This window comes from Paroedura picta, chromosome 16 (assembly GCF_049243985.1).
Source record: "Paroedura picta isolate Pp20150507F chromosome 16, Ppicta_v3.0, whole genome shotgun sequence".
Classification (NCBI taxonomy): Eukaryota; Metazoa; Chordata; class Lepidosauria; order Squamata; family Gekkonidae; genus Paroedura; species Paroedura picta.
The window spans coordinates 9,509,152-9,521,531 of NC_135384.1; the positions used below are offsets into that span (position 1 = coordinate 9,509,152).

General features: G+C 53.1%; 1 protein-coding gene across 1 annotated transcript in view; it reads left to right on the forward strand.

Annotated features, from left to right (window-relative positions):
* Positions 1 to 5,758: 5,758 nt before the first annotated feature.
* KREMEN2 (kringle containing transmembrane protein 2) overlaps positions 5,759 to 12,380 on the forward strand; it is a 59,267-nt gene continuing 52,645 nt past the window's right edge. The window contains exons 1-2 of the mRNA XM_077315234.1: positions 5,759 to 5,997; positions 7,908 to 8,023. Coding sequence (XP_077171349.1) covers positions 8,002 to 8,023 — 22 coding nt within the window. The 5' untranslated portion in view covers positions 5,759 to 5,997; positions 7,908 to 8,001. The remainder of the gene's footprint in view (positions 5,998 to 7,907; positions 8,024 to 12,380) is intronic.

The window sequence follows — 12,380 nt, forward strand, 5'->3', positions numbered from 1 at the left end:
AGCTGTGATCCCCTCTGGGACTTGAAGGCCCTGAAATTGATATGCCAAGGAGGATCTGGGTATCTTGGCACTGGTTGGGGAGGAAAAGAGATCTACGCAGGTCAGGCTGAAATGTAGATCCAGGGGGCGGAATGTTTCCTGGCTGCAGGACAACTCCCCTTGGTCCATGCTGGTGTGGCTGACCCAATCTTCTTGGACATCTGCTATGCCGCTGATGGGTTCTGCTCTAAGAGGGGCTGGATATTGTCCGGCCCAAGACATGAGGACAGTTCTCCCGCTGTAGCTTCTTGGCTTGGGCGCCTCCCTTTCAGTCTGCGTGCCATGGTGGTGTCTGTCTGTACACATAGATTCAGTTGAGACGGATGGGCTTGAGAGGGGAGACGCGGCAGAAGAGCTGCACCCAGGAAAGGTCACGATGCCCAACAAGACTTGGAAAGGGAGTCCATGTTCCAGGGATCTGAGACGGAGATGTCTTCTGGCTACCACTGCGAAAGCCCTTGCTGAGAACTTGGGAGTCCAGATTGTGCAGGTCGCTTGACAAGTCTCTGGCTTAAAGCTGGGCATTCTTGGGACAACTGACAAAGTCACCTACATGAGGCTCTTGCCAGTGGGAGCCACGTTAGGCAATGGCCTTTGGGCTCTGCGGAGAACTGCGTCACTTTTTCAATCGCCGGGAACTTTACGGGAGCCTTCTCCCTCTTTTGGAAGAGCCCCCCTGATGCTAAGGCAGCCACAGCAGCACCTACCTCTTGAGCTTTCCGTTCGCTGGTTGGGAGGAAATGAATATGCTCTTTTAGCCTGTCCCGAATGTGAATGGGAAGATGTGACCCCTCCTCTTCTATCTTGGTTTTCAAAAAGGATGAGAAGGGAAAAGTTGGACCCAGCTCTCTAACCCTGGAGAAAACCTCAGGGGCCGTTTCATCGTTGTCGTCATCCTATTTCTCCTCCAAGATTTCTACCTTAGGGGCAGAAAGCTGTAGGATTTTAAATGCTTTACGCAAGAGAGAGAGAGAGACGTCGGCGTGAGAAAAGAGGCGGAGAGCTGGCTGGCTCTGCAGACGGGTTATGTCTTCAGCCAACTGGCCTTCCTCTTTATCCAGATCCGCGGAGCCTAAGGAGGAATCCTTATCTTCAAATCTGTAGTCTGAGAAATCTGAATAATTGCTCATAATGGGGAAGGTGCTTTTACAGGCAATCTTTGTGGGCCAAGAAGAGTGTTTCTCTGCTGTCTAGAGGCCTTGAAGGAGCTAATTTTTTGGAAGAGGTCTGACTGGGAGGGTGGGGAGAAAGAGGCATGGCATTGCCTTTTTCGGGTGAGTCAAGAGGCTCTTTTCTTCTTCTCTAACCGACTGGAGACTAATTGTTCTAGCCAGTCCTGAAAGCCAGGTGGGACAACGAAGAAGAAGAGATGGGTTTTTAATATCCCGCTTTTCGCTACCCAAAGGAGCCTCCAAATGGCCTGCAAGCACCTTTCCTTTCCTCTCCCTAAAAACAGACATCCTGTCAGGTAGGTGGATCTCAGAGAGCTCTGGGAGAACTGCTCTGAGAACAGCTCGAAGAGAACTGAGACTAGCCCAAGTTCACCCAGCTGGCTGCATGTGGAGTAGGAGTAGGGAATCAAACCCAGTTCTCCAGATTAGAGGCTACCGCTCTTTAACCACTACACCACACTGGCTCTCACCACACTGGCTCTTCCCTCTTTTGGGAAGCCATTGTCTCCCTGACTCACCACTCCTGCAGTGTAGAGCAAGTTTGATACAGGCCATCCCGGCTGATCAGTACAGGCTGCAGTTTTGGTACCCCGAAAAACTGAGCCTCCTTCTTCATGATCGTGGCCAGGTGATTCGTGGCCTGTGGCCCTCTTCAGGGACTCCTGCTGCAGTGGGATGGCTGGGCAAGCGGGTTTGCAGGGATTTCCTACTCCACTGCCTGGGGATCATCGTCCCCAGCTCTCCGTCGGAGGAGGTCCTCAGCGGCAGATAAAGGGCAAAACAGCCTAGGCGAAGATGCCTGTTAAAGAAAGGGAGCCAACCAAGGGTCAGCAACGGGTCCCCAACCCGGCAATCTCAAAATGTCTGTGAACTTAAGTTTGCGCAGGCTCAGGACGAGAAAACCCTTCTTCACATAAAGGATCCTTAATTTATGGATGCGGCTGCTCTAGAGAAGGATCAGTGGCCTTAAAAAAAGAAACAATTGAAAATAGGTCTGTCTGTGTATCAGCAACGTACCCCATGAACACTTACAAGTTGCCTTAACCGCATCAGACTTTGGATCTATTGAGAGCTGGGCTGCCTACCCTGATGAACAAGGCTCTCCTCAACGTCCCGGAAGAAGTCTCAAAGCTTACAATCGGCTGCCCTTCCTCTCCCCCACAACAGGCACCCTGGGTAGCAGGTGAGGCTGAGAGAGCTCTGAGAGAACTGGGACTGGCCCAAGGTCACCCAGCTGGCTGCAAGTGGAGACGGGAAGAATCAAGCTGGGTTCTCCAGATCAGAGGCCATTAACCACTAAGCCAAGCCGGAGATGCTGCAGCCTCAACCTGAGATAACCACTGAACCATCATCCCCCTGATTTCCAGTTGCCGGGGAAACATGGCTGGGAAATCTCATTTGTCCCTGGGCACTAAAAGGTTTGACCCAACAGGACAAGCATGACGTCCCTAAGTCCCAAAGGGGACAGAGAACAGATAGCCTTTTCTAGCAGCTTTCTAGTATCCGTAAATATTAATCTAAAATCTGTGGGTCATCACTAGGGATGGGCACAAACCTCATTTTGGGGGTCCGGCTCACGGATGAACCACGAACTGATGTGGTTTAAACCCCGCTTCCTGCTACAAGATTCCCATAGGGCTGGTCTTTCCGTGCAAGGATTTACACGTCACAAGCACGGGAAGCTATTGTGCATCGTACTGTCCACACGTATGTAACAGGTACCAAATTCCTGACATCAGAAACACACACAGCAGTCCACAGAGGAGTCGAGCCTGAGTCTATCCATGAACTCTGCTGCAGCATCCCACCACTGGCCAAGGACAGAGTATTTTGCCACACACCACCCTCCCCCAAAAGGTGACAAAGGAGCTGCTATCAGCCCTGCCCCGCTTGCACCTATGGGGCTCCTTTCCAGAAAGCCACCCTGGCCACCTCTCGGCTGCACCTAATTCTGATTCCTATTCGGGAGACCCCCCAAGTCACGACTGTACCCAAAAAAGTGACAATGGAGCAATGCATCAGCCCCACTCCCCCCACCCCCTCTACTACTGTACCTTATTCCGATTCTTAAAAGGGAGACCCCAAAAAGGTGACAATGGAGCCGCATATCAGCCCCGCTCCACATGGGGGGGGGGCTCCTTTTCAGAAAACCTCCCCCCTCCCCCTCTACTACTGCACCTTATTAGGATTCTTATCAGGGAGACCCCAAAGTCGTGGCTGGACCCACAAAGGTGACAATGGAGCTGCGCACTCCTCTCCCACATTGTGGGGGGGGGGGCTCCTTTTCAGAAAACCTCCCCCCTCTGTCGGCTGCCCCTGATTCCGATCCCTATTCGGGAGACCCCGAAGTCCTGGCTGCGCCCCTAAAGGTGACAAAGGTACCAGCCTTGCTCTGCTTGCACACGTGGGGGCTCCTTTCCAGACCCCCCCCCCAACACACACACACACGTCTCTCCAGGCGGGGCAGGACCGAGGGCGCCCCCAAAGTGGCGCCTGGCCCACCCGCGACCCCCTCCAGCAACATCCCTCTCCCGCAGCGCCCGATGCCCAGTTCGGGGGTCCCGGGAAAGTTTCGCTCCCTCCTGCAGGACGGGCCCCCCATGCGGATCGCGGCGCCACTGCCCTTTCCCCGCCGCGCCTTTGTTCCCTCCCTGCCTCCCTCCCTCCTTCCGTGCCGGGCGGGCGGGTCCCGGGGCCACGCGGGGCGGCGGGCGGCTCTGGCCCCTGGGCGGGCGGGCGGGCGGGCCTGCCTGCTACCTGGGCCGGGCGGGCTGCGGCGCGGCTCTAGGGCCGGGGCGGCGGCGCGGGGGGCGCGGGGGGCGGCGGCGGCGGCTCGGCTCGGGGTCCCGCGGCTGCCATGGCCCTCGCTCGCTTCGCCCTGGCCGGAGGTTGGCGGCGGCGGCGGCGCCCAGGTCGGTTCCCGGGCTGCGCCGGAGAGGCTGGGGTTAGTCCCCCCTCCGCAGGGCCCGCACTGGCTGCGCTCTCTGTCACTCAGCGCCGAAAGGAAGGGGAAGCCGGCTTGGGACAGCCCCTCGCCCCACCGCGCACGGAGACCAACAGCAGTAGCAGCAGCAGCAGCAGCAGCAGCAGCTACTACAGCTACAGCAGCCGCGGGAGCGGGAGGCAGCCTCGGCGGGCGAGCCACTGGGCCTTGCCCTGCCCCGGTCCGCTGCCACACAAAGAGATGCTGCCCTCCCTCCCTCCCCGTGCCCACAAACTTGGGCTTTGCCAACTTCGGCCAGAGGCGGCCTTGGCCGGCCCCTGGGCGTGTGCAGAGAGCTTGGCGCACGTGGAAATTGGCTTCAGGGGCAGGGCGCTGGGTTGGCTGCGGGAAGGCCCTGGTACGGTTTGGAAATGTGGCACTGGGCTATGGGACCCCACGTTGCCCCTCTCCCCCCCCCCTCCAATGGATCAGGGCTGGAGGCTCTTTGGTCTGCCCCAGCCCCTTTTGTCCCTCTTTTGGGACTCTCTGGAGTGACAGGCCATTCCCCTCTGCCACAATTGTGCTCTGCTAGGGCCCCGGCGCATCCTTGAATTAGAAGGCCCTGGGTCAATCCCGGTAGCCCCTCTGCTGGTTGCCCCTCAATACAACCTGTGTTGCAGACCACTTGGTGGGCAGCTTGCTGGTTTGAAGAGACGGTGGCTCAGAGGGGGTGCAAGGACTTGGGGAGACCAGGGCTCATGTATGCATGGAGGTGGAGCACAATACCCAGAAATGCTTCTTAAAAGTGTCAGATTTCCACGTGGCAACACAATCAACTCCCCCCCCCCCCATGTGGCCTAATGCTAGAGTTGAAGCCATGACCTCCAGTGCTACCTTAATGTGCATCTGTACATTAGGATGCCAGTGGTGAACATTTGTACCCCACTTTTCATTTTTCTTTCCTGGCGACCAGCCAGGAGGCGGAAAAGTGGCCCTGCTAGAATCTCATCCCAGGGAGAAGAATTGGCCCTTGCTTGGCCCTTGCACAATACCCGGCATATACCTGCAGGACCAAGCCGTTTAGGAAGGTGAAAGAAGACTCTCGTGGCAGTTCTGCCGTGAGTTCCGTGGATAAAGCTGCGGTTTTCTCAATAGAGAGGTGCTGGGGTGTAGGCATAAATGGCATTCTTGAGAGCAGGGTCTCAGCTGGGGAAGGGCTGTGACTCAGTGGCAGAGCATCTCCTTTGGATGCAGAAGGCCTCAACGTTGAGCCTCACCTCCAGTTAAAAATTCTGGCAAAAGCCCAGGGACCCTGGACAGTGGCTGCCAGTCAGAGCGGACAATGCCCATCTTGCTAGATCAGTGCGGCCTTGAGAAAGCCCTGAAACGTTCTTCAGGCTTTATGAAACCCCAGAAGTGGCAGAATCATTCAGAATATGGTTGGGAAGCGTCACTGTGTAGACGTCCACCTGCGGCCCTCCCCTTCCCACCCCCTCCAGGCCCATCATAGGCCATCTTGGGAAGGGTGGGGGAGCAGGTCAACATGACCGTATATGGTCATATCACCTTATAAATGTTTAACAGATTAAAAAAATAATTAACTCTCACCCATTTGGGAAACCCTTCCAGGATCATCAAGAAAACCCCGGTTGTCACAAAACCCTGGTTGAGAAAGCCTGGAGTAGCGTCTGGCTCAGAAGACAGCACCTTGGGATCGTCGGAGCTGGTATTATTGAATACCAGCCGTGTTGGAACTCATGGTGAACTTGCTCAGTGACGGTGAAGTAATGGGCACGGCGTTGAGGTGTAAAGTCCCATCGTGTTGTGGCCAACGTATGGGGATTCCAACAAGGGGCTTTCAAGGTGAGTGAGAAGCAGAGCCTTCCTGAAGAGGCAGCTTGGTGTCATGGTTAGGAGCACCGACTTCTAATCTGGCAAGCCGGGTTTGATTCCCCACTCCTCCACATGCAGCCAGCTGGGTGACCTTGGGCTCGCCACAGCACTAATAAAGCTGTTCTGACCGAGCAGTAATATCAGGGCTCTCTCAGCCTCATCCACCTCACAAGGTGTCTGTTGTGGGGAGAGGAAAGGGAAGGCGACTGTAAGCCACTTTGAGCCTCCTTCGAGTAGAGAAATGCAGCATATAAGAACCAACTCTTCTTCAGTAATATCAGGGCTCTCTCAGCCTCACCTCCCTCACTGGGTGTCTGTTGCGGGTAGAGGGAAGGGAAGGTGACTGTAAGCCGCTTTGAGACTCCTTCAGGTAGAAAAAAAGCAGCGTATAAGAACCAACTCTTCTTCTTCAGAGATGTGGGCCTGGAAGTAAGATATGGGAGACAGCCAATCAATCGATTGATCATTTACCGTTCCGTTGTGGAGAAAGAGACTAGGCCTGTCGAGCCACGGTGGAAGTAGTCTCCAGTGACATCTAGGGATGCCATTGGCCATCCAAACTTCTGGGAAAGGCTACATAGCCCTTGGGGAACTCTTGCATAACTGCAGGCTTCCCTTGTCTACAAGAAACCACTGAACTAGCTGGTTGGGTGAATTTTTCCCTTTGCATTCTAGAGGGAAGTGATCACACTATTAAGGGAATTGGGCTCATAGATGGTTTTCCCCCTTCTGGAAGGAGGGCCTTTTTCTCCCCCCCCCCCTCATTGTACCATAATATAATGCTAGAGGACTAATACCATGGTGATAGCAATTTAGAAGAAGCCAGTTTTATGGCTGTACGGGAACAATAATCTGTATGCAGCCGGGGGCAATAGACGTGAGGTCACATCTGTGGTATTTCGGCTCACACACCTTTTATTTGCAGCGTGCCAATGAGATGCAACCGGGAAGCAATTTAGCTCCGCGCATTTGCTTTGCCCGTACAGATTTCCCATTTGTTACCAGCCGAGATCAGAAGCGTTTTATGCATGCCTTAAGCTGGCCCTGAGCCACGGGAGACAATAGGTAGACCGGCGCTCCAGACACGATCCGGTTGCCAAGGGCATTAAGGCATGGCTTCCGACACAGAAATTCAGGGCCGCAAGCGTCGTGGGGGTGCTGAGAGGCCCACAGCAGGCTAGCAGAATAAAAGGGGGTTGGAGAGGGGCAGCCCTGATGGCTGAGCCCCCTTGGTGACAGACCCACCAGTTTAGCATTGGCTAGGTTTTTAATTCAGAGGCTGCTATGGGTCCAGCTGCCCAGGTTAGCCGCTAGAGGGAGTGCTAAGCATGGGCCGGAGGAGGAAGCCATGCCTGATCCCACCACATGCAAGAAATAGTTTTCTTCCTGCTCCAAACTTGAATCTAATTGGGCAGTCCCCCAGCCGTATGGTCTCATGGCAAGGCTGTTGCAATCCATGTGCAGGGTTTAAGCCACATCTACCATGGGGTGGAGGGTTTTTTGGTACATAAGTGTGGTTCCTCGAGAAGTACGCTTCTGAGAATATAGCGCTGAAATGCCCAGAGGGACATGGGATTCCCAGGGACTGCTGAAGACCGTGGGGCAAAGAAAAGGGCGGCTCAGTGACAGAGTATCTGCTGTCCACGCGGAAAGTCCGAGGTTCAATCCCCGGCATCTTAAATCCGTGGGTTCAAGGACCAGGACACTGGTTGTTCATTTCTGCTCTTTATTAAGCCAAGTAACACACTCTGAACTAAGTACCCCAACCTCACCCAATATATACAGATCCTGAACAAAAGGATCTCCCTGCCCTGTACCCTCCTTGGCCCTAAGCAAAGATCTCTCATTGGACGCTAACTCTGGCATCTCATTGGTTACAGAACTGCTGTAATCCTTGTTTCCTGTTGACGCCGATGGGGTGCTTTACGATCCCGGCTAGGATCTCAAGCTCTGGCCCTCTGAGGAACTGTGTACATGACAACAACCTCTTCCCAAGGTAAGAACGGCTCAATAGATCTTATAAATGAACTAGGGGCCCAGCCCGTTGCATCCAGGAATACAAAGGGCGCTCGATTCGGGGTGGAAGAACTCTGTAGATGGCCTCCTCCTCCCCCAGGACCTAGAAAGGCTGCAGGCAGCTGTTAGGGAACTCACAGGCAGGGGCAGCTCTCATGCAGCAGGGATCTGCAGCCTCCGAGCCTCGGAGGGAAGTGGAAGGAGGAGGGGGTGGTCAGGAGTGGGGGACGGAATGTGATTGGCTGGCTGCTGGACAGACAGGCAAGCTGGTTGGAAGAGAAGGCACTCAGGGGCGGGATAGCTGCCCTGAGTGGGTGTTAAGTGCTGAGTGGAACTTAAGACATGAGACCAGCTCCTCCTCCAAGGCCTTACCAGAAATATATGGAACAGAAAGACTCCAGAGCAGGATTGAGAAGGCTTGTTATCGGATCTGCCAGTGTGGTGCCAAAAGGAGCTCAATGGCGTAGAGCAGCTGGGGGTCCGCGGGAGCTTGGGAGGGGGTCCGCAGCCTTTCCCCTCCTATCTTAGTGGACTAGCCTACAAGTATGGACTAGCCTACAAGAAACCAGCCACTTCCCTTGCTCCCCTTCCTGAGCATAAGCAAGTTCTCTCGTGGTTTCTGTGCCTGGAGGGGGTGGCGCCCGCACCCTCCTTAAACCACCTCCTCACTCTCCCCCCCTCAGTCCTCCTCAAACATGCCTGTTAACGGCGACGTGTCACTTCCAGGGGGCGTGGCAGGGAGGCGTGCCCCGCTGACATCACTTCCGGGCCTCCCCAAAGCCTGAAAAAGTATTTCAGGAGGTCCTCCATGATCAAAAGGTTCAAACAGGCTGGAGTAGAGAGTCCATGCGCATGCTGGATAATGCACGTTCAGTGCCCTTTGGAAGTAGATTATCCTGTTCCGCACAGGGAAATCCAGCTGCAAAAGCACACTGAAAGTGCATTATCCAACATGTGCATCGTGGGCCCTGGATTCGAGTCCCTGCTCAGCTACGTCACTCCCCCTTGCCCGTCACCTTAACTGCCTGATTCTTCTTGTGAGAATAAAACGGGGGAAGAGAGACCAGCACTCCCTGTCCTTTGAGGCAGGGTGGCATAAAAATGTGACAGGTGAACAGGTCTTCCTCGTTGCACGGGAGAATCCTCCCTAGGGAAGGAGATCTTTGCGTAGCACAATGTCTCCCTTGCTGCCGAAACAACAGATTGGCTGTCGATAACATTCCAGATATGGAAAGGTAGCCTCTGAATTCAAGCCCTTACCGTCAAACATGCTTTTACCATTCTGAACTTGGCCTCAGTGTTAAAAATAGGACGGATTAAGGCTTGCTGTCGTTCTCTGGAGTGCTTGGTTTCTGTAGGTTTGGTTCAGGTGCGTCGCCGTGTTGGTCTGAAGCAGTGGTTCTCAACCTGGGGGTCGGGACCCCTTTTGGGGTTGAACGACCCTTTCACAGGGGTCGCCGCAGGGCGAGCAGCCCTTCTCTCCAAGGGGGTCCCAAAGTGGCCGACATCGCTCCTCTTCCGTTTCATCCGCACAACAGCCTTGCGGGGTAGATCGAGATAGAGCGTTCATCAGTCTGGAGCAGCAGAAAAGAGCGAGATCGGCATGGTGGGACAAGTGGCAGAGCTGAACTGGGAAACCCCGAAAAAAAACCCAATTTGCATACAATCCTGAACAATGGATCTTCATGGCAATTGTTCAGTTTCGGTTTAATTTCAGCGAAAGAACACTGGCATAATTTTATCATTGGGGGTCACCACAGCATGAGGAAGTGGATTAAAGGGTCGCGGCATCAGGAAGGTTGAGAACCACTGGTCAGAAGCCACAGAATAAAGTTGGAGGCCGGCGTTCCCGAAATCTTGCACCCAGAACTAAGCTTCATTGGTCTTAAAGGTGCCACCAGGCTCAGATTTCCTTCTTTTGCATGTGGGTTGGTGTCGTTCACGCTGTGGTCCTTGGAATTTCTGACGTCGATTGTGGTTCTCCCCGGTCCCCGTTCATCTCCTTGAAATGCTGCTCCTAGTCTTCAAAAATTATTGCTGATTTTATCGCTATCCATCTTGGTTTTTTTTTTACACGTTTCTGGTTTGTATCATTTCCCCTTGACATCTTGAATTGCTTTTTGTGGCTTTCGTTATTACTTAAAAAAAAAAAAAGAATAGAGATTGGGGACTTCCGTAATAACTCGGGTTGCCAACAGGACTGGTGGGGAGAAGGGAGATTTCCTTAAGGAGATGTTATTTGCCAGGTAATGTTATTTAATTCCATACCATGAAAAACTTCAACTGCCTATTTCTACTTGTTCTGCCTCTAGCAAAGGCACAGGGCATTTTTCCTCCTGGCCTGTTGTCTGCAATGACAACTTGGAGCCCATTAGGTGCCACGTTTTAAAAGATATATAAAATTAACCACCATCCAAACAACATCAGGGTTCTGGAGAGAAAGTCCCCCCTCCCTTCTGCATGCAGTGATATTTCAGTAATGTGTTGACTGTTACATGTATTTAATTTATTTGCTTAAAAGATTTTTATCTTGCCCATCCATTGCCACTTCCTGCGGCTGCATGTAAACAGGAGGTTGGATCCAGACGGCTCTTTCACTCCGCCTCGCTCAGTTCTCCTTCCTTATTACGGTCCCCATCCTGCGGGGATTTCATCCTGCGGGGATTTCATCCATCCTTCTTTTTCTACTAGCAGGAAAACGGGTAGGGTCCTACTCAGGGACGCCTGCTCTGTGCTGGGAAAGACCTGGAGACTTTTGGGGTAGAGCCGGCAGGGGGTGGGATTTGGGGTGGGGAGGGACCTTGGGGGAATATAATACTATGGAGCCCACCCTTCAAAGCAGCCCGTTACTCTAAGGGAACTGATCTCTTTAGTCTGGAGATGGACTATAGTTCCAGGGGATCCCCAGGTCCCACCTGGAGGTTGACATCCCTAGATCTTACTCAGGGACTTCCCCTCCTCTCCTGAACCCGAACTGAATGCTTATGGAAAACCAGTGCTGAGACAATTTGCACCCTTGGGGAAAAAAGAATCATTAAAACGTCACAATAATCTTCCGGGTTCAAAACAGAGTAGGGGATCCAGGGTCAAAATTTCCTTGCAGCGCACCGCTTCAGCATCAGGTGTTTGAATGAATGCTCTCCCCCTTCAAAACAAAACTACAAAACCCTCCTTGCGTGTAGAAAACTCCTCCCAAGGCTTAAGAGCGGTGGCTTCTAATCTGGCGAGCTGGGTGTGATTCCCCGCCCCTCCACATGCAGCCGGCTGGGTGACCTTGGGCTAGTCACAGTCCTGTTGGAGCTGTTCTCACAAAGCAGCTCTGTCAGAGCTCTCTCAGCCTCACCTACCTCACAGGATGTCTGTTGTGGGGAGATCATAGAATCATAGAACAGAATCATAGAGTTCCAAGACCTCAAATTGGCGATTGGCATTTCCCTGGGCATGCAAGAAAGGGCCACAAGAGCCAAGCACCGACACAGTCCCTTCTGCCCACCTACTCAAGTTCACAGAATCAGCATTTCTGTCCAATGGCTCTCTATCCTCTGCGTAAACACTTCCAAAGGAGAGCCCCCTCACCTCCTAAGAAAGCCTGTTCCATAGAAGAACCGCACTAGCTGTCAGGAACATTTCCGTATGTAAATCTGAAAGTTCTTTTGAACGAATTTCAACAACCCTCTGGGCCAACAGAAAACAACCCTGCTCTATCCTTGATATGGCAGCCCTTCAAGGACCTGAAGTTGGCTATCATATCACCTCTTGGGTGCCCTCAAGGGGATCGCAAGCTGTTTGGAGACTCCTTCGGGGAGTGAGCAACAAGGTATAAAAATCCTCTTATTATTATTCGACTGGGGAGTAAAGTTGCAGCCTGCCTGGAGAGAAAAATGCCCGAGCCCCTGAAAAGAATCTTAATGGGATGTTATTTACCAGGTAGTGTTTTTACTTCCATGCCGTGAAATGCTTCAGCGCTTAATTTCCAGACTTTAAGACTATGTTAAAGGAGAAAACATTTATTTTTTCACCAAGCCAGTTCGGGGAGACTTTCTTCATGCAGCCATGAAACTTAAGGCTCAAGCAACGTGTGATGCTAAAATGCTTTCCTTGAAAGGGACCGTGGTGATGGAATTGTGGTCATCGAACCCGGAACAGAGGTTTAAAACTCCTCTCTTTGTGCTGTTTCCCAGACTAGGCTACTTTAAGAAAGCTATAGAACAGGGGTGGGCAAACTGTGGCTCTCCAGATGTCTATGGACTACTATTCCCATGAGCCCCTGCTGGCAGGGGCTCATGGGAATTGTAGTCCATGGACATCTGGAGAGCCACAGTTTGCCCACCCCTGCA